The sequence below is a fragment of the Bactrocera neohumeralis genome, chromosome 5 (assembly GCF_024586455.1).
Source record: "Bactrocera neohumeralis isolate Rockhampton chromosome 5, APGP_CSIRO_Bneo_wtdbg2-racon-allhic-juicebox.fasta_v2, whole genome shotgun sequence".
Taxonomy (NCBI): Eukaryota; Metazoa; Arthropoda; class Insecta; order Diptera; family Tephritidae; genus Bactrocera; species Bactrocera neohumeralis.
The window spans coordinates 21,650,579-21,678,343 of NC_065922.1; the positions used below are offsets into that span (position 1 = coordinate 21,650,579).

At 35.7% G+C, this 27,765-nt stretch overlaps 3 protein-coding genes across 6 annotated transcripts; 1 reads left to right on the forward strand and 2 right to left on the reverse strand.

The window, feature by feature from the left end:
* On the forward strand, positions 1-26,305 carry LOC126759704 (protein shifted). Of its 4 annotated transcripts, none has more exons than XM_050474736.1 (8): positions 1-155; positions 19,527-19,809; positions 19,927-20,187; positions 21,753-21,896; positions 24,075-24,275; positions 25,765-25,860; positions 25,932-26,135; positions 26,209-26,305. In XM_050474736.1, exons 2-8 carry the CDS (start codon positions 19,533-19,535, stop codon positions 26,238-26,240), a joined length of 1,215 nt encoding a protein of 404 aa, XP_050330693.1. In that variant the 5' UTR covers positions 1-155; positions 19,527-19,532; the 3' UTR covers positions 26,241-26,305. The 4 variants fall into 4 exon arrangements, with proteins under 4 accessions (XP_050330693.1, XP_050330692.1, XP_050330690.1 ...); XM_050474735.1 differs by having other exon boundaries at positions 19,945-20,187; positions 21,753-21,932; XM_050474733.1 differs by having other exon boundaries at positions 2-155; positions 21,753-21,932.
* Positions 24,291-27,724, reverse strand: LOC126759708 (5-demethoxyubiquinone hydroxylase, mitochondrial). The gene is made up of 4 exons (XM_050474739.1): positions 27,643-27,724; positions 24,813-25,203; positions 24,618-24,736; positions 24,291-24,549 (listed from the first exon to the last, which is right to left on the reverse strand). The coding sequence occupies exons 2-4, from the start codon at positions 25,192-25,194 to the stop codon at positions 24,391-24,393; spliced, it is 660 nt and encodes a 219-aa protein (XP_050330696.1). The 5' UTR covers positions 25,195-25,203; positions 27,643-27,724; the 3' UTR covers positions 24,291-24,390.
* Positions 26,450-27,737, reverse strand: LOC126759710 (RNA-binding motif protein, X-linked 2). The gene is made up of 2 exons (XM_050474742.1): positions 27,643-27,737; positions 26,450-27,295 (listed from the first exon to the last, which is right to left on the reverse strand). The coding sequence occupies exon 2, from the start codon at positions 27,259-27,261 to the stop codon at positions 26,827-26,829; it is 435 nt and encodes a 144-aa protein (XP_050330699.1). The 5' UTR covers positions 27,262-27,295; positions 27,643-27,737; the 3' UTR covers positions 26,450-26,826.
* Positions 27,738-27,765: the final 28 nt, after the last annotated feature.

The window sequence follows — 27,765 nt, forward strand, 5'->3', positions numbered from 1 at the left end:
TACACGCGCATCACAGTCAGTATTAACTTGAATGCGATACGGTGTGAACGTGAACGTGACTTGATCGCATCGACGCATCGACCGATCAGAGACCGACCGATAAGCGGCTAAGAAAAGCAAAACAAAACAAACTTTCTGTACGAAACTTGAAGCGGGTAAATTGAACTTGGTGTTTAGTTGAAATTCTACTTGGAAAGCCAAAAAACAAAAACAACAAAAACGAAATCGCAACAATAAAAGGCTCTGCTTAAGGAGCATCATTAGCAAGTAAGGTGTAGCGTTGTTGTGTCGCATTGCTGCATCGAGTGGCGGCAGGAGTGTGTGGCGGTGGCAAGAAGTGGTATAGCGCGTTGCTGGGTCGTTCGATGGCCTGATGTGGCTTTATAACTCTTTTTTCCTCGTTTTATTTGCTTTGTTGTTGTGGTGTATGAAGTGTGTGCAAAGTGTCTTCGCTGCCATGGTGTTGGCCATTATTAGCAATTTACTTGCCAATCTGAGAAGGTCTTAAAAATATATGCCCATACATACATACGTATCGAAATATGCATAATTGCCCGCGTGTGCGTATATGTATGCACTTACTATATACTATATATGGGGTTGTGTGAGCAAACATTTTTGAATTTACCTGTGCGCAGTGTACGCTGAAATATTTATTTGCTAAACTAATTGAAATGTTATTGGCGATGATTAAACAAAAATCAGCAACAGATAAAATGAATTAACTTTTGACTAAGTGTGGACAGTGTTTACAACTTTGTGGCAAATAAAGGGCCAGTACACTTAAGGTTTGATTTCCAACTCGAACTTTTTGTGTATATTTTTACTGAAGACACAGCAGTTAGTACAATAATTTATATACAAGTATGTACATATGTATATAAGCATGTGTCCGACACTTGCACCCACTAACATCATTAATGGCTTTATTGTATGTACATATGTACATATTTATATAGATGCAAACATATAAACATACGGTCAAGTGTCATAAAAAGCTCGTAAAAGTTTGCGGCTCCGTTGTTGACAATTACTGCATAAAAAACAAATTTGCAAAAAATTATACATTCAGTAAAAATTTGCGGCAACAAACCGGCTGAGCCACATACTTACATACTTCATATACACTTACACATCTGTTATCTGAGTCAATAAAACGTTAGATCGCTATGTGCGTCTGGGCGCATGTATATTTGCGTATGTTTATTGATTGATATATTTATTTTTAATTTGGAATATATGGTATGCACGTTTAGCAGTTCAATCAAAATTTATATTAGAGCGGGTTGGATTTTTTTCTATAAAATCGCGTGTGCGCGAAATTTTTTACGGTTTTACTGAAGAACTTTGCTTAAGTGGAGAGCCTGACGTAGAAGCTTCAAAAAATCGATTTTTTTTTTGCTTAAATCTTTTTAAAAATAATCTAAGAATATGTCCCCAAAGTTTTAGATGGGAATTTGAAATATTTTCGAAGCTAGAAGGAAAATAGTGACCGAGCGTCTAGCAGATATATGAGCAATTGGGCAGAATTCGAAAAGGATAGAAAAAAACTAAACTTCCTATGGAATTGGGGAAAAGTTTGCTATCTTTGGCAATAAATTATCTTCTATTTAAACTAAAAAAAAACTATGAAAAGTCAAGTTTGAACATATTTTTAAACAACATAAAGTAAATTTTTTTTGGTTAAAAACCACTTTTTTCAATTTTTAAAACAATTCTCAAATTTTACATTTTTTCCGGAATGTTTTAAGTTTAACTAGAAGATAAATTATTAAAATATATGAATCTCTTTGAATTTTTTGTTTCCGATAGAAATTGCAACCTGCACCCTGCCCGCCGTGCGACAAATGCATATGCGAGATGCATCGGGCAAATACTTCCCAAAAGCAGAATGTAAAAGATTTCGTATCCAAAAAATTTGTGAATGATGTTTAAATATATAACTATAAACCCTAGAAATTTTGCTTTAATCACTTATTTCTTTCCTTCTCAAAAAAATCCTCAAAAAACCGATTTTCAATAGAATATAAAAATTCACCTACGTATTAACTCATTCCGATTATCTAAAAAACTGTCATTTGGATATCTAAAAAACTAAAGTACAAATTTTTATAATCCTAAAAAAGTTCACCTTAAAATCGTTGGCTCGAAACCGGTTTTAGACCATAGTCTTTTAGACAAAGTTGTTCAAAAAAAAGTGTAGCATATTTCCCGCATAAGAAATTTTTTCCGTTTTTTGGCCCCCTGTAAATCGAACCGCTCTAATGTATGTATGTATATGCCTTTGTCGCACAAGTGCGTGTTTTTATGACAATTTTGAGAGCTAACTTTTTATGAGTCCTTATCGATTTTTGTGGACCAAACCATGTTTTTTGATAGTTTTAGTCATAAGTAAGAAAATAATTTCTCATTTTTTCAAAATTAGCCTCAAAAATCGAAATATTTGTCTTCAAGGTATAAAGAGATAATTATCTTGATCAGTCAGTTTGAATGGCATCCATATGCTACAGTCGTCCATTCTGATCAATTTCTTCGAAGATTTTTGCGTTACTTTAGGCAATAATCTGTGGCAAATTTCGTGAAGATATCTTTTCAAAAAAAGTATTTCCCCATTTAAGGAGCAGATTTCGATCGATGCTAAATTTTTCGGATATTGACAGCTCCGACAAATGAGCAGCTTCTTTGGGAAGAATGTACGTTTGCAAATGTGATATTCACGACGATTTTAAAAATTTGCACTAAATTATTTGAATTATTAATTGTTTTCTTTTTTTTTTCAAAGATTAAGGGGTTATTCTACTCTAGAAGCATGAATTTCAAGTAATTTTTAAAGTGTCGTAAAAAAAAGGCAATTAATATTTTTACTATCCATTTTTTTATGGTGTTTTTTATTGATATCTTAAGAATACAGAAAAAAAAATTTACAAAAAAATATTAAAAATTAAAATAATTAGAGGGGGGGGAGACAGGTGTAAAAAAAATGGCGCATCCTGGTGACATTGATCCTGACTCTCCTGGTGGTCTGAAAAAAAATCAAAAGAAATTCTTAATCAGTAAGGATGCTGTTATAGTCCCTATTTCAGGGAACACGAAAAACAATTTTTTGGAAAAATGGCGACTGCCTGAAAATAAAAATCATGTTTTACGTTTTTTTTTTGAAATTCCTGATTTTTTTTTTAAATATTAAAAACAAAAATTTTGACACGATGCTGGTAGGAACGATAAAGGATTATATAAAGAAGGTTCACACAAAATTTCAAGTAAATCGGTTGTATAGAACTTGAGATAACGCCGGTACCGTGTGGAAAAAAGAAGATTCGAGAAAAACGCGTTTAAAAAATTCGATACGTCCGAACCGGTACTAGTTACTAAAGTAACTGTAGCTCTTAAAATAATTTTAATTTTTAAAAATCCTTTGGAGGATATGTTCTTAAGGGTCTAAACTTTAAATATATAACAATCGAACAAATATATAACGATCGAATTTTTCAAAATTCTAGAGTAGAATACCCCCTTAAAGTTGCATCTTGCTTGTAGCATCTCTCATATATCTAAGCTATACACCCTTGAAATAAAAAGAAATCGTGGGTGATATTTCCAATATACATACATATTTACTTTCTTAATAACTAACATACTCTAATTATTAATGATATTTCCAATATGCTCAATTTCGAACTTCGAACGCTTGGTGTCTAACTTCGGGAAATGGAGAAATAACTTGTTAACCTATGACTCAATCTCTCGAAAAAAATTAGTTTGGTCCAATACCAATTGTACAGTGTAATCAGTTTTTGCAAAAGGAAATGTATATCAATATACACATACATATATGTACATATATACCTATGACACTAAAATTCGAAATAATTTCCAGGAAATAATATTAAAAGATTTGCGAAAACCTAATTATAAATTTATTTGCGAATTTGAAATATGCTTCTGAGAATTTGAATTTCAAAATACAACAACACGGGATAATTAACTTAAAACAAATATTGCTATGAACATAATTGTGAAGAAAGCAATTTCCACTGAACAATAAAATTTCTTATTCAACTAATAGAAAAAAGGGAACGTTATATATATGTATGTAAAAGATCCTGGCCGACGTTAACGGCATTAAATTAATCGGAAGGGCGTTAGACATTGTGTGCTAGATCTTAGGTTGAGTGATGTTTAGGTTATCTTCGGTAAAATAAAATAAGTTGATGGAAGTCAATATGATATAATATGAGAAGTTGAAGTGGTTCTATACAAAATTCAAACTGCGTCATCAGAACAAGACGTGCCAATTTAAATTTGTCAAGTCTTCAGCCAAAGTTGGGTGGGCCATACGCATACTCCAGTTTCTGTACTACTTGGTGTGAAAGACCTTAGCACTTATCTAAATTGTTCACTCTTGTTATCTCAGTTTTAAAAATTTGGCACAATTTCGATATATGGTCGCTGTTATTAAACGATTTGACTATTTTTAGAAGAACAGTCCAACGTGGAGACTGGCATCATTGAATTGGTTTCTTACACGCTGTAAATTGTAGATTTATTTGTATTAATATATGTATAATTTAGAGAAGTATTCAAACCTTCCACTCATCGAGTGCCCGCAAATATGTAGTCATCAAAAATGTGAGTGAAAAGTATGTATGTACATACTTACTAAAGAAATATTTTTGATGAAAAAATAATCGGACGGGGTAGCAAGCAAACTGATTATGTTATATGTTAACAAATAACAAAAATTTCAAACAAACGTCTTTAAAAAATTCAGAGAAATATAAAAATTATTTTATTGGAAGCAGCTGCTGTTCGGCGGCTAATTGCTGCTCCAGAAAACAGCTGTTTTATTGCATTTCATAAGGGAGATTTTTTCAAAGCGACCTAGGTATTTCTAGGGTCGTATTATTAATATTTATAATTATTAGTCATTCAGTGTATCGTAAATTTTCGGGATTCGACAGCGAGCGAATAAAAAATGGGGTTCGCTCTCAGTCCGATCGTATTTTGGTCATATATAAATTTAAAAATTGAAATTCAAGAGCACGTTAGACTTTAAAACTGCTTAGCTTTTATTTCGATCATTTCAAAATTAGGATTTGACCTTTGGTTTCCGGATTAAAAAATTTCAAAATCTATTATACTATAAGGCATGCGTGATGATTCCAAAAATGAAAGATTCCTATTGCGAACTGTTTGACTTCCGTCTAATTTATCTCCACACTTATTAAAGAATTACTATTCTGAAAGCTTACGCAAATCTCACTTTAACTATAGTAATTTCACGTGAAAACCCATTCGTTGAACCCATTTTCAAGGTTGGTTTGACTGTCAATGACGTCGGTGCCAAATATCACATCAAAATAATCATTAGTGTTTAGTATACACTTGTCTTTCTGAAGTATATAAAGGGCATTCGGCGATTTTCGCGATGAGTGAAATTATTCAAGAAAGAAGTTCCATTAAATTATGTGTGCGGAATGAAAATTTTGATGCGGAAACGTTCAGAATGTTGGAAAAGGCCTTCGATGATAATTTTTTGTTGCAAGCAAGTGTTTTTAATTGGTACAAATTATGCAAAGAGAGTCGAGATCGCGTTGACGATGAACCACGTCCATCAACCAAACAGGACGATAATCAACACGCCAATAAAAAAAGAAATTGGTGCTTGAGAATCGACGATTAACAGTCAGAGATCTTACTGGCATCGTTTGAATATCGGAAGGATCTGTGAAAATCATTTCGAAAGATCATTTGTACCTAAGAAAAGTGAAAGCTCGATTGGTTCCAAAGTCACTCAAATTACTATTTTTTGCTCAAAGGAGTAAATACAGGACCGTGGAGAGAAATCTTGGACTCGGGTATGTTTGTTGTAAATTTTGTTGGAGAAAAAGTCAGCAAAACATTGTTGCGGAGAATCGGGTTCCTCTGCGAACTGCGAGCGTGGGAAGAATTGTCCCCGATCTCCGCTCTCTCTTCTTCACTGAACACTACATATCTGGCTAGCTTCACTTAATAACAAAAGCTTAAAAAGTTTCAAGTAGTAAAATTTGAAATCATTATCCGCTATATGCTTCCAAACTTGAATACTTCCGAATTAATAAATTCCGAGTGCCACAAGCAAATTTTGGTCCGCTGCACTTAAACCCAGTTAGCAAATGGAAGGGCTGCTTTTATCCTTCAAATTAGAAGCGATCAGCTGTTGTTCTGTTTAGATTTAGATGTATGGTACTTACACGTTTTAATTATGACCTTTCTTACTTATTAATATTAGGACAGCTTTATTGAACTCCCTCTCTTCTCTCCTACTTTACCTATATACAACAAATAATACTACGAATTGATGTCTTACTCAGCATGTCCATGTAATATTGCATTCTCATAGCATAAAAACAAACAATCACACATATGTACTTGCAATACGCACACACACACACATACATACAATAAAGAGGAAGTGACCATTCCCACGCTCAAATAGATGTTTTATTAACTCATTCCTTGGCCCTTGAAATGCTTTTGTCACATTCTGCTCATTTGTACACATCAGCAACAGCATCAGTCGACACCTCCTTCTCCAGCGGTGATGTACTTGTACGCCTAAACGCCTGTGTGTATGCATGTGTGCAAGGGTGTGATTTGTTTTTCTTTTGCTTTATAATGTTGCTGTTGTTGTTTTTGGTGCAGCATGTGAACACTTTCAGGAGCAAAGAAAAAAGTGAAAAAATGAGGTGTAACATACAGACAAACGCTCGTAGATGGTCAAGCAAATGAACAGTTGAGACGACCGACAAACAGTTGGACATTGAACGAGAATACCTGTAATATCTTTAGAACCAGAAGAAAAAAAAAACAACAACAAAACAAAACACTAAAAAAATAATAAGGAAAAGACAAAAACAACACACTTTTAAATCCCACAGACTAACTGGCTAAGCTAAACGGCTTTCGCTTATCGCTTGCTCGGCTAGCTGTGCAGGGTGGATATGCGGCTGTTAGCTGTTGGCAACGGTCATTTGGCTTGTTGGGCGTCTCACTGCCTCCAGTTAACCGGCTTTTTGACGCTGATCGCATTTTCCGTAATTTATTTGTGCCTCATTTCTTTCATACACACATCGATATATTGCAGCCATGCATTGGAGTTGTTAGTTTTGGCTAAAAAGAGACTAGTTCTACGATGTGTGCAAAGTGATGGAAAATGGGTGAAAGCGTAACAGTAAATGGAAGCGATTACGTCTTAGTTGACATTTATTACTATCGTTCGTCTCTGAGTAGATTGAGTTCATAACTACCACCTCGTTAATTCTGTGTTCAGCATCCAGAAGAGGCCAAAAACAAATTTATTGAAAATTATCTTTGAGATATAGGCGGAAAATATCAAATGATCTCTTGTTCAGATATCGAACCTAAAATGAGGCTCCTATGCGGTTATATCCACTTTCGAATTTCAAAAAGTCGTTTTTTTTTATGTTTGGAATCCGCCTTATTGCCAAAACTCAAAATTTTTACAAGTTATTTGATCGTTACCTGCATTCATCTATAATATTGGATAGTCGAAAAAGTCTTTTCGTATTTTGTAAATATATATCGTTGCAGTCGTGTTTCTCCAGTGCAACCAATCACATTGTGTCATACCATATGTAAAGTGGCGAAAAGGTGAGATTTTAAGCTTCATTCAACAAAAAAAAATTAAATTTGGGCAAGTTGAAAAAAAAGTTATGTTATAAAATATTATGTTTTAAAATTTTTGTATAGAAGGCGAAGAATGCCACGTACGCCACCAATGAAATTTGTGAAGTTTCGATGTGTAAGATGCACCTCGCAACGGTCGACTTATCGCTGAAAAATTCGATGAAATTATGAAAAGGATTGACCAGGACCGTCGCATAAGCAGCCAGGACATCGCTAAGGACCTTAACTTTCATCATCAAACGGTTTTGAACCATTTAAAAAAGGCTGGCTACGAAAAAAGCTCTTTGTTTGGGTACCACATGAAATGTCTATGAAAGTTTTAATGGACCGAATTAACATCTGTGATTTTTTGCTGAAAAGAAATGAAGTCGAACCACTTCTGAAGCGAATAGTAACAGGAGACAAAAAGTGGATCAAACGCTACAATAATGTGCGAAAAAGATCATGGTCCAAGCGTGGTCATGGTCCAAGTGGGGTGAAGCTCAACAAATGCTGAGTGATTGGCGGGAATGGAAAGGAATCATCCGCCACGAGCTGCTCCAGCCTGATCGAACGATTCTACATTTTACTGTCAACAACTGATGAGATTGAAGCAAGCAATCGAAAAAAACTGCTATAACTTCCATCAGGACAACGCTGGACCACACACATCTTTGATGACTCGGCAAAAACTGAGAGAGCTTGGCTGGGAAGTTTTGATGCATCCACCATATAGCCCTAACCTTGCACCATCGGACTACTATTTGTTTCGGCAATGCAGAACTCTCTTAATGGTGTAAAGTTGGCTTCAAGAGAAGCCTGTGAAAATTACTTGCCGCAGTTTTTCGCCGAGAAACAAGAAAAGTTTTACACAGATGGAATAATGTCTCTAGCGGAGAAATGGCAGAAATTGATCGACCAAAATAGTACATATTTGTTTCATTAAAGTTCATTATAATACGAAAAGACTTTTTCGACTACCCAATAATAATGATTTTTTTTTGGTTTTGATTTGAAAAAACTTTAAGTAGAAAATCTTCCTCACCATGATATACTTGTGTTCAAGTTTTTTCAGAATAAATCGCCGATTACATTGCTCAACAAATCCTAAGTAAATATTTACGGCTGATGTGCTAAGAGGTTTGTGTGGTATTTGAGTTGTAATCTCATTCTTTCAAAATATGATCCCTTCGCCTTGAAAGTCTATTATGACCTTTGGTGAAAACGTCTTTGAAACAAGGTTATTTCTTAACCATGCGAACTGCTTCTCATTAAATTTGACTTTATCAGCAATTTACAGACGTCACATTAGCAATTGCTTATGAAATGCTTGACAATCGCCCTCTCAAGAAAATAATGGACTAGTGGATTAAATACAAAAAATTTTGTTCACTTGACTCTCGAAACAATCTATTTTACTATAGGGGAAAGGAATGAGCATTGCTCGTCTGTAAGTTACCGGTTGGCTACTTTTAGCAGCTGCAGGTGTGCAGACACGGTTGGTGCGGAAATTCGAAGGAAGTTACTATACCATACGGTGATAGCAATCTACAGAAGCTACCCACTAAAAGACGTAGAAAAAACATAAAAAAATATATGAGTTGATATATATAGTGGCATATACATATGTATGTATGTATGTATGTATGTATATAAAAAAGCAGAAGCAATAACAAGATAAAAAACAATGAAATGAACAGCAAAGACGGCAAAAGTCAGTGGCGCGTTAATTTTTTAAGTAGTTAAATACGTGCTCACCTCGCCACACTCTTCAACGTTTAAATTAAGGAGTTATGTTGACTCTGCATTCACATGCATACCCACGTGTATATGTTTGTATGCACATAGGTACACATGTTTGTATGTCGTTATATTTATACCTTGTAGTAGCACCAGCAAGAGCGTTAGTGATGTTGTTGCTGTTTATTGCTCTTTTTGCCGGCCTCTTATGTTGATATTGTTGCGCTGTTTTGATAAGCAGTTTTAGCCGGTTTGTTGCCACAAATTACAGTGTTCAGAATTGGAAGAATATGCGTTAAACATCTGTATAGCATAGTCGATTCCACGATCTTAAACCCACACTGATGGGGTTCACCTGATTGCTGACTGTCGGCATAAGCTTAAGGGTGAAAAAATACAAGTTTTAATTAAAACCTTAACTTAGAACTTGGACAAAGGGAAAAAAACTGAAACTTGGATTTTTGGCTGATATTTTTACAAAAAACTGAAAATTTCGCGGATTTTTTTTTCAAATAGTTGTAATTGAAAAAAATCCTTAGACCACGTCTTTATTAATTCTATCTCAAAGACATGTGTAAAATTTCATGAAGATCGGTTGAATAGTTCTCGAGAAATCTTGCCAATCGACTTCAAAAGTACAGTTTCGCGAAAAACGCGTTTAAAGACGGGGCACTTAGCCTAGCTAGACTCGAGCGCACAAGTTCTCAAAGTTGTACCTCCGAAACTATTACTCGGATCAACTTGGAAATTTAGGACAATATTTTAGAGGCGTTGTGTCAATAGGACAATCAAAAATTAGATTTTTTGAAACCCGTAAACCCATGTAACCGCTTAAATATAGAAATATGGACGATGACGAACCAAGAAGAAAAAACACTTAGAACATTCGAGAGAATTGTTCTTTGCAAGGTCTTCGGGACCGTCCACGTGAGCAATGAGTACCGCAGAAGATGGATCCATGAATTGTGTGATCTTTACAGGGACATGGATATATTATAGTTAAGCGCATAATTATCCAATGAATACAATTTGCCATTCTCTGTAGTAAAAATTTTTCTCTTTCAATGAAGACGACTCTCTTTCTTTCAAACTCTCGATAATTATACTTAGTTTCTTATATAGCGGATATGTAATATCGATGATTTGCCCTGTTATGACCGTTAGTTCTAGGGTCTTCGATATGAAGACAGTCGTTTTATCTAAAGGAACAGAAAATCATTCTTGGCCAGTCGATCAGCCCCGTTTTACCGAAAGTTTCGTTCTATAGACTGATTTTTCCAACTACTTTCTGTGCTCTCCGGGTGGTAAATCTCTAAGCAGAATTTCTTTATCGCGCACTAAGCTCTTAAAGAACGTTTTGGTCGCATCTGAGTTCCCTTTCGTCGACACTTTTGGGATATATCATAGAAATCTTCTTGATTTGGATTACTCAGCGTCACGGTCTCTCAGCTCTTAAAGCGTTTTTAAAATTATGGGATCTAAAAAGATCTTGTGATATCTTTCATTATACTTAGCAACAACCGACGTGTCGGGTGTGGATAACTTATACAGCGAAGAAAGTTAATTGCAATTATTTTAAATATTTAAACAAATATGTATGTCAATCGGTCCACTGTGAATCGGTCTCATTTGGTGTTTCCACTTATTGTGTCGTGGCCGTCATTCGCGCCTTCATAGCAATAATAATAGTGATTGTTGCTGTTGTTGTTGGTGATACGTTCTTATAAATCATGTTCATTCCGTCCTCTCTGTTTACGTTGTTGCTGATGATTTCAAGTATTATTTCTTTTGTTATTTTTTGTTTTTGTTAATGGCTTGTCAAACCGTGCACTTATCGTGTTACCTCTTCTTCAACACTTCGTTCACCTGATGAGATCGATAGTCAATGCGGCACAATTCTTGCTACCATCGCTTGAATTTTCGTTGATTGTCATATGCAATTTCATATATTATATAGAAACCTATATACCAGCATATTTATACCCATTACAGCAACAATATGCATATTGATTGCGGAGTTTGAGGGGTTTTTAAGGTGTCGATATCGATCATAACCCCCCTATGTTCAAATGCAGACGCTAAAAGTTTGATGGAAGAATTTGGAAGATATTGATGCCAATTTTTAGTTTTGTAATATTAATAAGTAATATGTGCTGTAATGGGTATATTTCTAGCTATGTGTATACAGTATACGAACTTATTTCTGTATAATTTAGAGTCCGGCTGTTTAACTCTTTTTGTTACTAAGTGGCAAGCGAGATAGTTGTAGTTGACAACATTGTGGCGTTCGGCAAATGTAGCAGTTTTCAGATTAACTTAGACTTAATACATATTTTATAATCCTTAGGATAGAATTTTCTCAGGAAAAGATCTACCTAAATGTTAGATTTTAGTTTGCGAAACATTTTCTTCAGTTTGTACAAAGAAAGATCCTTTTGATTCGTAGGAATCATCAGGAATTTTCTTAAATGGAGCAAAAGAAGTAGTTTTCTCGAATTCTTAGAATTTAAATGGATTTCCGACATCAATAGATATCAAGAATCAATTATATCTGAAGATTAGAAAACTTGTCGTAAGCTAGCAACGACGGTAATGAAGAGACGAGTGAGAGAGAGAGACGGTAATCGAAGAGTGACAGTTTTAACTCATTGCATGACTTTAATGCGAATAAGGTCTCAACTAGTACACTCTAAAGTATACCGGAAATTCTTAAAATATACTTATCCTAGTTTAGAAGTTGATCCAGTCAAGTTCGAACTCATAGGGAAACCTCGATTCCTAAATGAATATATCGCTTAATTAACTAAGTCTCTGCATGTTGTGTTCTTCCTAATCCTCATTTTTTCAAGTATAACGTTCCCTTTGCAGACATGATGGCTTATAGAACCGATCCTCCCTTAATTAGTTTCATTCAAGTTCAACTGTCTCAACCTTGTTCTTCGCAAAAGAACTTCAACCGAGTCTTCGTCAATTTTATACCTCGTCTTCCCAAACCAAAAAAACGGGGAGGTTTTCGATTCCTGAAATGAATATATCGCGTACCTTAAAACATATTTAGTCTCTGCCTTACCCTGTTCTAATATCCAGTTTTCGCCATGAAACCTTTCTGCAAATGGAAAGCGAACTTATTCAAGAAGAATTAAACAATTGCGACGCTTCCTTCTGGGTGTTACAAACTTCGTGACAAACTTAATATACCCTGTTCAGGGTATAAAATCCAGCATATATCAAATCCAGCAAATCTTGCATCGGAACACCTTGTGCTCATCAACTGAACACCTACGTATTGGTCAGTTCCAAAGTGAAATTAACAAAGCTTGAGTATATCTTTTCTACTGAAACAATGTCTTCTTTGCCAACACAGCGTGTTACTTTCGTTGCTGCTTTTGCATGAGACCGAGTTTATTAGCGCAGTTGCACAACCTTTCTGCTGCTACTTAGTAGTTCCCATAAATGTAGGCATACCGATATAACGTTGCATTAAACCTTGCCAAATATGAGCATACACACACATATGTCCGTGTATATTGGACCCTTTCAGTTGTCCAGCTGCCTGTTCAGCACTACCCAGACGTCCGTTCGCCTCTTTATACTTTATAAATTTCTCACTTACACATACATACGCACATATATGTATGTTTTACTATATATACCAGATGCGTATGAAACACTTTTTTGCTGCATTTTTTGTTGTTATTTTTTTTTTTGGTTCCTCAATATGTTGTCGTTTCGGTTCGAACTGCCCGCTGTTCGACGCCTTGGTGTTTATTGAGGTGTTTGTCCATTTAAGCGTTGCCTCAATTTGCTCGTTGAGCCTTTTTGTTGACGACGTTGTTGCCATTTTCTGTCCTGCTGTTGTAACTTTGACTTTGGTTTTCTTCTTTTATGCGCTAATACATTGCTGTTGTTGCAGTGGCTCTCTTGCCACTTGTATTGTTAAAAGTGCAGGTCCACTGGTTGCCGTTGTCGTCGTCGGCTTGGTCGTCTTGGCCGTATCGTCAACATCGTCAATTGTCTGTCCACATTGCACAGCAGTCAAGCGTCAGGCAAATGGAGCAGTGAGCTGGCTCACTTAGTAATAAGGTGTGAGAAAGGCAATAATCGTAAAGAGCTAACAAATTGTTTGCTGGAAGTTAGTGTCCGATGATTGTGTCGTTGCCGTTTACGTTGAGCAGATATTGTGCATCTGTTATATTGTGGTGCGAGCGCGCTGGTTGCATTTGTGCCGCCTACAGGTGTTGATGTCGGAGTGGTTAAGTGATAATTAATGGAATATTGAATGTGCCGGTTCGGGTAGCTGATTACTTACCGTGCATTATGATTACATGTGTAATAAAAATTTGTGTGTGTGTTTTTTTCAATTTAATCTAACGCGTATAAATATAAGTATTTGATATTTTTGGTCAAAGGCACTTAATGAAATCAAATTGCGAAGCTGTGAAGTAATACCGATCTCATCTATTATTGAACTGTAATCGAAGAATATGAAATTAGTGCTTTCTGATATCGCCTCTAATGCCTGCTGCAAGTTACTTTAAATATTGGACTTCGCATTTAATAACTTGAAATTGTTTATTTTGTGTGGAAATCTAACGTTTTCCTTGATTCAAAGTGTATTCATTTGTGTATAGAAGGATGGTGGAAGGTAGGTCTATAACTTCAGATCCATTTTGTCAGTTGGTAGCATAGACCAAGGGAATGCATCAATATTGAAATCGTTCAAACAAATTCGAAATCGTTCTCAAAGCAACCGTTCGAATCTAATATTGAACTGAGTAACCACAGTTTCAAAAACTGAAGTTCCACTCTCCATAATTTTTTAACAATTTTCCTGTTTAATGAGTCCAATGGGGTTAGGCCGAAACCGAATCGATAAAAAATTATTCCTAGATTCCTTGTTTATGTTCGTGCGAAGTTTAGTCTACATACTTATATCAATTAGTTTACGACGCCGAAGGTTTCTTTGGCGATTTTTTCCATGCAAGAATTGCATAAAAAGCTTTCTTTAAATTTGTGTTTCCAATGTAATTGCGGTTGTGGAATCGTTGAAATTGTTGCAGAAGCGTTTTGGGCATTCTAATTTATTACGAACAGACTCAAACCATCTTTGGTGAAAACGAGTTCGAATAGAGGTCAAAAAACAAAAGCATGACAAATATACTTGCCAAATCAAATTTGTCCGGAAAGTAATAGGACTGAATCAATTTAAAAAAATTTATTGAACCAATTGTCACAATTCTTTACTAATTTTCAAAATAGGCTCTTTCTGCATCGATGCAGCGCTGCCAGCGTGCTTTCCAATCATTGAAGGCGTCATGGAAGGCATTCTGCTTGTATCCTCTCTGTCATTTCAAAACACTTGCCTTTCATCGACCTTTTCAGGCAAGAAAACAAAAAAAAGTCCGGTGGCCACATCTGGGCTGTAGGGCGGCTACGGAAGCGTTGGTATGCCGGCCTTGGTTAGGCAGCTGTTCACAAAAAAGGCGGTGTGAGCCGGGGCGTTGTCGTGGTGCAACTTCCAATCGGCTGCGCTGTCTTGTCGGACCCGATTGACCCTTCGTCAATCTATTGAGGACTCACGTGTAAAACTTGGCGTTGACGGTTTGTCCAGGAAGAACAAATTCATGGTTCAGGTTTTCCCAGTAAATTCGACAGTAAATTAGATTAAGTTGGCATGCGTATTGGCTCAGCACATTTTGTAGACAATAGTCGATATTTGTATTATAATACTTAAAAATATAGTTTTTTGTCAGTCCGGATCAAATTTGATCAGATTGTATAAACATTTTTATGCAGTCTATTCATATTAAATTAAGCCTGGAGAAAAGCTGGATTCCTTTTTTCATACTCTCAGCCAAGTTGTCAAAGTTAAGCTCTAGACTAGCTTAACCCCTTAAATATTGAGTTCCTAAAAACACCGGGTTTTATCCTGATAATCGTTTACAATTTCGAATATGCGAATTAAACCACTTCATCAAAAGTGCTCTTACATTATCCAACACTCAAATACGCTTTAATATTCATTCTCGTCATATCGAATTCCATAGATCCTACGAGTAGCACACTTACAAATTAAGTATGCACTTACTTCCGGCGATAACTTCATTTTAATTACTTCTTAATTACACTTGGCTATTAAAAAGTAAATTAGTCGCTTGTCAACACCCATGCCCATCAATGAGCATTGTGATCTTCACGATTCTACAAAATAATAATCACGTCCAACCCAACTTCACTACACAAGCATAATTAATTTTAATTGCTTGCCGTTCCCAGACTTGCCTCTGTTGGTTTCTTTCATTCAAAAAGTCCACCAAACGCCTTAAGCAGCGTAGACTTCTTTATTACACTTCGAAGATCGCTGCGAGCAGTTATGCTCGTTGCTTTTCAACTTGCTTGAGAATTAATGGGATATTTTTGTTGTTATTATTTGTTTGCTTACTTGGCTTAGCTCCGATTTTCGAATGAATTGGACCAGATTTTCGGTTTCTTTATACTCAATACGTACCCGGAAAACTTCTAATAAATTTTCACTATAGTTTATGAATTCAGGTTTAGGAAAAATCCACTTTCGATGTTTTGAAATTTTTAGTTACAGGTCAACTCATTCTAATATTCGCTTACTATTGTGTAAGAAAGTTTTGACTAGTTTCAAACTAGTTTTTCTGTCATTCGAGGCATTGATGCGCTTGTCTGGATTTTGATGTCACTCACTTCGTTACTCAATATTTAAGTATTACCCGAGCCTCCTGGGGTAAAATTCTCAAATACAGCCTTCTTATAACTATAAAATCGAAGAATCCAATTTTTCTTGAAAGAAATCTACTCGTATTTCAAATCGAAATATTAAAGCTTATTGATTTTATTTAGCTTGGGTCAACACAGGATCTTAAACCACAACCACTTCTGCTTCAAAGGCGTTTGCTATGTGGTCCCGCAATACCAATGCCTTTCGGTATTTTCAAGCTGTCAGTGTAACACTGAATAGTGGTGCTCCTCAGTATGTGGAATGTGGAGTCGTTCCACTCCGCCTTACTGCCGAGAGTAACTCTAAAACTCTAAGTAAAGTTATTCCTCTTCGTAAATCCGTCCCTTGGATGAAGCCCCAGGGGTGTGTCTTATCCTTGGGAATTCATTTGATTAGACGACATTATCTTCCTTTGCCGAAACCCTCTGCTGCCATTAGCAACATGGTATGTTTCGTTTCCTGTTTGATCACTAGATGCAACGATGTGAGCTCCAGCATGACTTCAAGTGCTGCGGTGGGGCAAGTGCGCATTGCTTCTGAAGCGCAGACACAGGCGAGCCTTTGCAGCTTCGATAGTTGAAGGCCTACCGAAGACCGCTCCATAAGTGACAATAGGTCTTATGATCATGGCATTCAGCCATCTTATGATATCTGGCTTGCAGCCCTGGGATCTGCCGGCTAGGCGTATGCATATCACGAGTGCCTTGGTGGCTTTGGACTGTGTTAAATTCACAAACCTACTCCACCGTAAGGTTGAGACCCCTCTAACTTCCTGCCACCGCGTGTTAGGGGCTCAAGCCCCTAAGTAAGACTCAAGTGGATGTGCATGCTCTGTACGCATGCTGACTGGCGTGTAGGAGTGCGATTTTCAGCGCCTTCGATCTTATATGAATGTCCACAATCTTTTCAGACTACTTGTATAGTGTAGCATGTAGGTTGTCTTTTGCCACCTACTAAAGGGTTTGCATTTTACAGATCAAAAATATCTGTTCAAGAGAAAGTTCAGTGTATCGTTTCGTTTATTGTCGGTGAACATAGCAGGGTAGGTCCCTGAAATAAAGATTATTCAAATCCATCATGTCTATGAGGAGCTAGGACAAAATAACTTAGTTATAGCCACATTGATACAAAGACCTTAACTTCGGCTACGTCAAAGCTATAATACCCTTCACAGATGCATTTCTTATAGTAACTAAGGGGTGATCCATTTCGAGGTTCCCTACTTTTTGAAGAAAACACACAAAAACTTCAAAATTAATGAGGAATGTTTCATATCTTTCGAGGATCATTATTTGGCATTTACTTTTTGGTGATTATATCTTTCAAATGTTGGCCGCGGTCAAGTCTTAGATAATTCAGCCGTTGAGTCCAATTTTTGGTGATTCTTACGAGCTTTTCCACTGATAATGAAATATGACCGATGATTCCACCGGTCCACAAACCACATCAAACCGTTGTTTTTTCTGGGTAAAACGGCAGCTCTTGAATCTCTTCAGGTCTTCGTCCCAAATGCGGCAATTTTGCTTGTTTATATACCCATTGAGCCTGAAATGGGCCTCATTGCTTAACAAAATTTGGTTCGAAAACGTGAAATCTTCTTGGAAATTTTCAAGAGCACATAGAGCGAAGCTCGCGGCTTCAGTTCTTGCACAAGCTATATTTTGTACACTTACAATTTAAGATCTGGATGTAAAATACGCCAAGTTGTTCCATACGTCAGTGCGAGTTCAGCTCCAGCTGCTATATTTTCTTCACCGCGTTCTGGACGTGATCTATTCGGTCGAAGGTTATACAATAATGAATGCTCGGTCTCAAGATGAAATGGATGAATAAATATAACATGACAGCTTGACACAACTCACACGTTATCTGTCAAAAAAAGGCTATTGAAAAAAGTACCTGCACTTGGTTCACCCGTTATAAATATATTCCGGCCAACGGAAAGCGTTTTGCTAGTTCTTTCTAACCAAACATGATCTAAACAACATTTTCGGAGATTGTAGCGTTCTACTTCTTCTTCTTAATTGGCGTAGACACCGCTTACGCGATTATAGCCGAGTTAACAACAGCGCGCCAGTCGTGTACCCAGGTCCTGGTCTTCCTCTGCTTCCCCCGGCGGAGTGTTTTCGTCCATCCGGACAACATGACCTAGCCAGTGTAGCCGCTGTCTTTTAATTCGCTGAACTATGTCAATGTCGTCATATATCTCATACAGCTCATCGTTCCATCAAATGCGATATTCGCCGTGGCCAACGCGCAAAGGACCGTAAATCTTCCGCAGAACTTTTCTCTCGAAAACTCGCAACGCCGACTCATCAGTTCTTGTGTAAACCAAACTCTATAAGTCACTCATATTTCCCGTCCTGCTATATGGTGCAGAGGCCTGGACGATGACAACAACTGATGAGATTGTAGCATTGCCTTGGATAATAATCTAAGCCAATTTTATACAGACAGACAGAAGGACGGGCAGATTAGCGGTCATGGCTAAATTGACACAGCTGATCAATTATAGATATACTTTATAAAGTATCCGACAATTTCTTCTGAGTATTACAAACTTCGTGGCAAACCCTGTACAGGGTATAAAAATAAGGAAACATAAAAAGGCAAAACAGGGGAAATTTTTTCTTAAAGTGATTTATTATAAGCCAAAGATGAGACATTCGGAGTCGGCGTAAAAGACATTTAGGTTGCTAATATAATATATTTATTGTTTCGATGACATCAAGGCGCAATGGGCAAATGGGAGGTGAAGCTGAGCCAACCTATAACATATTTAAAAGTCTATATTAAATATATACGTTGACGTAATTCCTACAAAAAACTATGAATTTCCAAGAAAAATATTTATTTGTTAAATATATTTTTATTACAGACTTATATTTTTGCTTTATTGCAATCTTAATTAGCAACGCTGAAGATTAAATTTGTATGCTACTGAACATATTATAGACCTCTTACTTATCATTACGTATAATGTCCACTTTGCAGCTTGCACTAATCAAACTTCTAATCGCACTGTCCTTAAGCATTTTATAGCCGACATTCCGGGTTACCAGTAACGACTTATTCCACGAAAAGATCCTAAAAAAGTCATTACAGCCACAAGATAAAGAAGTATTTCGCAGGAAAACCACTTCATATGTTTATAACAGCACTTGACAATAACAGTTATTGACTGGAACAGTCGTTTCGCCATTTATAGCAAATAGTTTTTTCTATTGCCCCAGTATGCATAATGCACACAGCAACATTGTAACACTGCCTATATACACACAAACATATATACGTTAGGTATTCGTACGTAATCGGGTATATAAGATACAAAGTTGCTTGCTCATCATATATAGTATTAATGTCATTGCAGAGAAAAATGTTTTACCATACACAGATGTCAGCAATCAAGTGGTTCTATCTAATATCGCTGATGCTGCTATTTTGCTGGAGCAGTTTGAGCGAATGCAAAAGGCAACAATCGCACGCCAACGATGCCGATCATGAGCTTAGGAGTTCAGAAGATGAGGGTGGTGGTGGTGGTGCCGGCGGCAATCTGGGCAATGGACACCAACAGGCGCATCGCAAAAAGCATCGTCAGCATGACAATAAGCTGTCATTGTGGATCAATGAACAGCAGCTGAATATGCTAAGTGGTAATGTATTGCTAAGGGGGAATCTCCGCCACACTCCACAAGCGCAGTATGGCAGGGACTCCCCCAAACGTGTATTTGTTTCCATAAAAAAAACCGATCTGATTTTCAAGATTAAAGCACTTTTCTTTCCACAAGGATTCGGTTCGCATGGTCGCATCTATGCCATTGAAAATGGTCATGTGTTTAATTTACCTGAAATCAATGTCTACAAATTCTTGATTATACCCGCCGAAGTGAACTACGTGAATTTCACGTGGAAATCGGGCAGCAGAAAATATTTCTATCACTTCGATCGTTTGATCTCGCTAGATCACAATGTTTTGAAGGATCCCAAGCTTTCAATTGCGAAGAAAGGACGCGTACCGGCGGAAGAGAAAGGTAATCAGTTATTATGTATTTCATATATTAACTAAAAATGAATTTAATTCTTTTAGCTCAAAATGTACGTACATATTTAGGGGTTACATAGTTTTCCTTGATCAAAAAATTGTTTTTTTTTTTCAGCAATTATTTTCTCGTATAAATAATTAAAGCTTTTATTCGAATTTTTTATTGTTACAAAGTAAATAGTGTATTACAAAGAAATTCTGAAATTTTTTGAAAAAAATATTTTAAACTCGCCCATTGCAATGCCATTTCCGGTAGCGCCTCGGAAAAAAGATGCGCCCGCGGCAGGATAACTCCTTACACGAAGTGGAAAAATACGTGTTTTAGTTAAAAGCTAAACTTAGAACTTAATCGACGGAAAAAAACTGAAAATTGGATTTTTGGCAAACATTTTTACAAAAAAATTTATATTTTAGGGAAAATTTCGCGACATTATTTTTTTTTTTCAAATAATAACCGAAAAAATCCTTCCAAATTTTTGAAAATTGTATCTCAAAGACGTGTTTAAAATTTCATGAAGATCGGTTGAGTATTTCTCGAGAAATCTTGCCAACCGACTTAAAAACACAGTTTCGAGAAAAGCGTGTTTAAAGACGGCGCTATAGCCTATCCAGCCTCGAACGCACAAGTTCTCAAGGCTGTATCTACGAAACTATTACTCGGATCAACTTTAAAATTTAGGACAATACAATATTCTAGATGTGTTGTAGAATTTAATAAGACAATAAAAACCTTAATCCATGAAATGAAGTAATCCCTTAATCCAGGAGAACCTCTGTTTTTAGTTGTCTAGCGGTTTTTAGATTTTTCTGCTTAAATTATCTCAAATCTCAGAAACCAAAAAAAACGGATAATGATCGAAAGAATAGTCAACATTTTGAGAAAATGGCGGTTCCCAAAACAAGTAGTTTTTTTTGTGAAAAAATTTACGTTCAAAACTTCAAAAATCGAAATTATTATAAAAAATCGTTACCTGACAAATATAACCAAGAAAATGAGTAAATCTGGCTATTTTAAGTCAATCGGTCTGGTTTTTAGGAAAAAATTTCTTCCCGAGCTCTGAAAACCGAAACTATCTAAATGTGAAAAAATAAAGATAATTTTTTTCAAAATTTCACACTTTAAGCGGCACAAAAGGTGTTCTATGAATATAAACGAGTATAAAGAACAGGTTCCCTAGACATTCCACGTCGACCCGATCGTAGCCGATTCATTATTGTATCTATAGTCCAGTCATTATAGTAAGTTCACCTCGGAATTCGATATACCCATTTATATGTATGTCTGTAAATACTTGTATATTGACACCCTAAAGTTGTCTCAAAACCCACATATGGCAGGTATACCCTACAGAGATTCTTACCTAATTTAAGCTTAACTGACTGGACTACTATCTTCTTTAATATTTTCACCCATATTCTTGTCAATTGAACCGATTTCAATGGCGAGTAAAATATTTTCGAAAAATTTAATGTTGTAGTGGTAAAAAACGAATATTTTCCAATATAACATTGAAAATACACTACAATCAATCTATATTTGTATTTTACTTACAGATTTTAGTATTTTCATGCCGTGCGTCCACAATAATTCAGGGACGGCTATGTTCACAATCGGTTTGTCCATACAGAATCGTCGAGAGAAGCTGTTGCCTGGCACGCCGATACGTTTGAATTTCAAAAAGGAATGCGCACACAGAGGTAACGCTTCCATCTCTACACTAACATCTTCGCAAGGTAGTGTATAAAAAGAAATGCTTCCTTTACAAAAATACATACATACAAACTATAAAAAAACATTGGCTTCTAATATACATACTTCTTTCGAAATTTATTTTTCCGATAACCTCAGTGGGAATATTGAAATTACTAGACATTGTTTTATAAGTCGAAAGGTAGTCCATAACTTTGTACTTTTACTTAATGCCAACTTTTTCCATTTCGGCTTATTTATCGATCTTACGGAGTTAGGTCAGCCTAGAACCCTCAAAAAAACTAAAATTTGTTCTGAGAATAGTCACTTTTTTCAATAGGGTCGAGGGCAACTCTAGGACTTGTCCTTTTTGAAACAAAACAGTAAGGAAAAGTTTACTTTCTAAGGATCCGAACATTAAATACTCTTGTGAGCCATAAGCATTTAAGGAGACTCAAATAGATCGATAAGTCTGCAAAACATAACCTTACCGTTATGTACTTTTTAACGTAAACCGGATGCTCGGAAGATTCTCATGTTCAACCGACTTAGTAATTTTTTTATTATATCTATAAATAGCTCAAATAAGTCGTTCTCGCTAGTTAATTTTAAGTCTACCTAATTCGCTTCACGTCATTAGATCATGCAAGGCATCTGATCAAATTTGACCCGAACCAAAACAATTATACTTTTAAGTATTTCAACTTTCCCGAGTTCACTGAAGGCCTTTAAGTTGTTCAAAACATCTTATTAAATTTAACAAAAAATACTTTTTCACGTATTTCAATACAAATCTTTATTATCGCTTTCAAAATAAACTCATCAGCCAATACGAGCAAACAAACGCCTAATCCAATTCTTGGTACACTTGTTATAAGACTCGGCTGAGACGGCTTTCAGCGAATTTGGGTTTTTCGGTTAAAACTTTTATTTGGAATTTCGCTAGTTTATTAGAATGTTTCAAAGTCATATTCATAAATTCACGTCTGGTCAAAAATGTAGGATCCTGATCGTTGTCAAGCATCGCTTTTGTAACCTCTACTCGACGTCGTTTTTGCAAAAATTTCTGGTCTTTAGGTAAGAGTCTCTCATTGAAACGCTTCGTACCCAAAACATTAACCAAAAAGCTTGAACCGAACCATAACAGATATTGAGGTGTTCTACTACTGTTTGGTCAACACGATGCAGGTGAATGGACGAAAAGTCCATCTATGAAAATTTTTCGATGACTTCACTGATTGCTTTGTGCTAATCAAATACTTGTATTCGTGATAAAGTTGACTGTCGATAACATTCTGCAACATTTTTAATGGTTCTATAGTCATGATTCCATTGAGAACACAAAAATTCAAGTAACAAATTTTTCGAATCGTAAACAAAATGCTGCCGGACGCAAACTAATTGATAAATGGTGAGCAAACTTTACACGTACAAGAAAAAAATGTTGTAGCAATCTAAAAAAAACTGTTTTTACAATTCAGTTTGCGAAATTGTCAAATTTCAGCAGATGACAAATCTGCAAAAAATTATTGCAGAGTACCGGGTCCTTATGAGAACTACGGACCCATTAGAAATTATCTCAGATTTCCCCCTCTTTCCTTCACTGTCAGATGATATTGATGTTGTGGGTAGAGTGTACCTATTAGGGGGTTTAAAATATTTATAAACGACCGCTAACAAAACATTCATTTAACTGTTCCGAGAGTAAAAATTTATAATTAGAAGTATAAGAGCGCTTAAGCGTAAATCTTTCGTGCAATATAGTTTTGTATTATATTGCTAAATGTCGAAAAAATAGTAACTCACATTCCCACTGCGGTTAAAACACAAACACATTACTGGCTGGCGTTTTTATTGCATTACCCTGACTGTTTAACGCTACGCTTATTAATTACTAAATATAAACGAATGCCTAAAGTTATCACACATACTATACATACATACATACATATATAAATATACATTAAGCACTGCTTGTTGAGATTTGTAGAATGCTTGAGACGTCTAAATGCGGCGCTAAACAGCTTTTGTTTATGCATATTTTTCATATATTCAATACAACTGTTGTTGCTTATTTGCCAATGCTTTTAGTAAGCCTACATTTATATAAAAGCACAAACGTACATTTAAGTAGTAATATTTTGTTTGATGTTTTGTGCTTTTACTTTTAAATTAAATAATTTAAGGTCCGGACCCGGAGTGTAATTTGAAATGTGGCGATAATGGTTTTTGTAATCATAATAAAATTTGCCAATGCAAAGCCGGCTATACGGGTCAATATTGTCAAACGGCATTTTGTTTTCCACAATGTTTAAATGGCGGTAATTGCACAGCACCATCAGTCTGCACCTGCTCCGACGGATATCAGGGTACATACTGCGAAGGAGGTAAGTGCGCGTATATTTATGCGTAATAATAATTTTATTTAAAAACTGCTTTTATACAATACAAATATTTACATACATATAAATATGTAGCAAACAAATACTACATTTTATTTTTTTAAATACGTTTCGAAATAGCAATAGCTGTCTTGCAGCCGATTTTGATAACTTCCGTAATTGCTTTATAAAAAGGTGCCTGTTCAGCGCCGCAGTCAATACCCGTATCATGGTGCTCTTGTTCCTCATCACGGAACTTTGTTATTGTATCCAAGAGTTCCTGAAAGTGCATAGTAAAAATAAAAAAAATATACACAAATTTTTGTTGCCAAAAATACGTTCAATCACCTTATCCGGCTTAGGGGACGCCATAATTTGTCGCAATTGTTCATTGTAATGCTCCACGATGACTGTTTCCACAGCAACAGTGCATGCCATGGCAGCTTTCTCACCCAGCAATGCAGTGCCTAAGGCAACGAAACGCTTAAAATTATTTATAATCTAAAATAGTAGCAATTCGGTTATTTTCTATGCACCGCTTACCCGCTCCCAACATAAACCCAGCTACATTCCATATCGGCACCATAACGGTGGGTCGCACTCTGTGCTCTTGTATGAGTTTTTCGAATTTTCTACGATGCTCCTTCTCCTGTTCCCACATGTGCGCAATAGTCTTGCCCATCGGTCCCTTACCCAAAACCGCCATTTGTCCGGCATAAATACGATCGGCACCCAATTCACCAGCATGATCAACACGTATGATCTCATCTGTTAGTTGAGTAGGCCGCTTTCGTAGCGTCGTAGTGGTTTCAGGTTTTTGTTGGCTTCCATGCTCTGTCGCCACCTTTTGTTTGGACTGTTGCAGTATCGGTCGGCATTGTATGAGGCGCCAACTGTTGTTTGATATATTCGAGAGGCGCAACATGCTTAAATACTGAGTGAATGAGAAAAGAAAAAATGAAAGAAAAACAAAAAAAAAATAGTTACCACTCAAACATTTTTAATTATAGTGAAGTTCGTTGAATGTATGAAATGTCATATATGAAACCGTTATTGGTGTACTAACGCGCCTAAAAGATACTATGCAAAGTGAAAGCAACAGAAAAGTAGAATTCAAACTTTTATGAGTGTGATTATTATTATTTTTATGTTTAAACCTTTTAAAAATAGTTTTTTATTAGCATTGTCATTCCATTTCTGTTAGCAATTCCTAAACGGTTATATAAATACGGATCCGTTCCGGTTAAATCGAGCCGACTGTCTGGCAAACAATTGAAATATGATCTGCTCTGTATATTCTCTAACAGTTAAGGCATAAAAATTTTCTGATTATGCATATTAAGCATGAAGAATTGAATTATACGATTTTTTTTTTATATTACGGCATCAAACTTAGATTTTTTATATCTGCCAACTATATTACTTACTAAAGTTTAATTTTTGCAAAGAGGTAATTCAACCGCATTAATTTTTATCAAATTGTTGTTATATTTAGGCATCTGCTCTGAAAAATGCTTGAATGGTGGCAAATGCATACAAAAGGATAAATGCCAATGTTCAAAAGGTTACTATGGGCTGCACTGCGAATTTTGTAAGTATACACACACAAATTTTCTATTACTTTTAATTACATGTGTATGTGTTCTTTTTCAAATTGTCTAGCCAAATGTGTGATTCCTTGTAAAAATGGCGGTCGCTGCATAGGCCCCAATATTTGTCGCTGTCCAAGCGGTTTGCTGGGCAACCATTGCGAAATAGAGCGCATACAACGCTCAACCTGTAGGCGTCCTTGCAAGCACGGCGTCTGTACGGCGAATAAAACATGTAAATGCGATCGTGGCTTTTACGGCCGACATTGTAATGCAAGTATGTGGCGTAATTTTCAATGGCAATTACAATTACAACAAATCATACTAATTCTGTTCTTTCGTTTTCACAGGAATTAAAAAACACCGTAAAATCCATAGATAGGCATATTTTATATTTTGGACAGATCTCTCCGCTTTACACTTAACTACTTCGGTTTTAATGGAAATAATAAATTTGTAAAAAAGTTTGCAGTTTATTTTTAATACGACTATCGCTAACCAACTTACATACATACATATATACTTACATACATAAATATTAAAAAATTTCTCCAAATGTTTTGTGTAAAAAGTATAATTAATACTACTATATTATTCGTCTGCCCAGTAATGGCACGTTAGAATCATTTATTTCTAGAAACGTTGTGATAAACCATTTTTTTTTTGTTTAATTAATGTAACAAAATTTTACTTCAAGGAAGTCTGAAAATGTCTAATTTATAATTGGAAGTAAGCATTTTTATAAAATAAAATAAAACATGAATTTAAAATAAAAAAAAATCATAAACTTTCAATTAAGATTTGATTATATTATTTTTTGCCATTTGGACAGTCAAGCAGCCAAAGAAAGTAAGCAAACTAGCAATGTGACCAAGGTTATATTTAGGCATATTTGAGTGCGACAACCCGCTTACTTATAATACTATTCATTAAAAATAACTAAATTTGTTTAATTATTACATTATTTATTATCGTTCCTTTTTTTGCACCACTGCTTTTGGTGCACAACCCTCTATATACAATCTAAGTGTCTCCTCGTCCATTTTCTCATTCTCCTTTGGTGGTTTATAATCGGCCACGTGATCCACGCGTATTGTACGCCCAAGTAGTTTAATACCATTTAAATTATCAACTGCCAAGATAGTGGAACGTTGGTCTTCGTAACAGATAAAGCAAAAACCTTTTGACTTTCCACTACTTTTATCCCTTATCAAATTAATATTAACAATTTCGCCATACTGTGAAAAAACACAGATTATATCGCCTTCTGTTAAGGTGTAAGGTAAACCACCAACAAATATCCATGCTGAATCCTTATACATATCATGCCATGATTTCTTGCCACCTTTTAAATCAGTTGCACTGAGCTTAAGTACATTCTTCACATTTGTCATAGCATTCATGTTGAGAATTATAATATCAAATGTAGGTATATTCCTGCGGAGAGTGGTTGTAGAAATTCTTAGTTCAAAGCAGATATTATATTTTCGTTTTTACAATTTATTAGACAAAGGTTTACAATGTCGTTGGCATATAAAATTTGGATCAGTAGACATATGATAAATAAACACTTTTTTCACTTCTCTTACTAAGTGCTGGTGCAAAAGATAGCCTAAGGAATCCTTTCTGAGATTCCACTCAGGAGTTAAGTAGATTCAACTATGTTATGAACAATGCGGAGTATAGAACCGCCTTAATGCACTAGATAAGTAAATATCAAATACGCTACGGTTCCAGAGATTTCCAAAAAATAATTAAATAGTGTATATACTATTCGTACGTACCTGATATTTCTTTTAATTTATTTCTTTAAATAAAATGCCGACAAAATAAAATTATGCACTAAATTCACAAAACAGCTGCTTGTAAATAAACTAGCACGGTTGCACAAATAGCAGCAAAGCGAT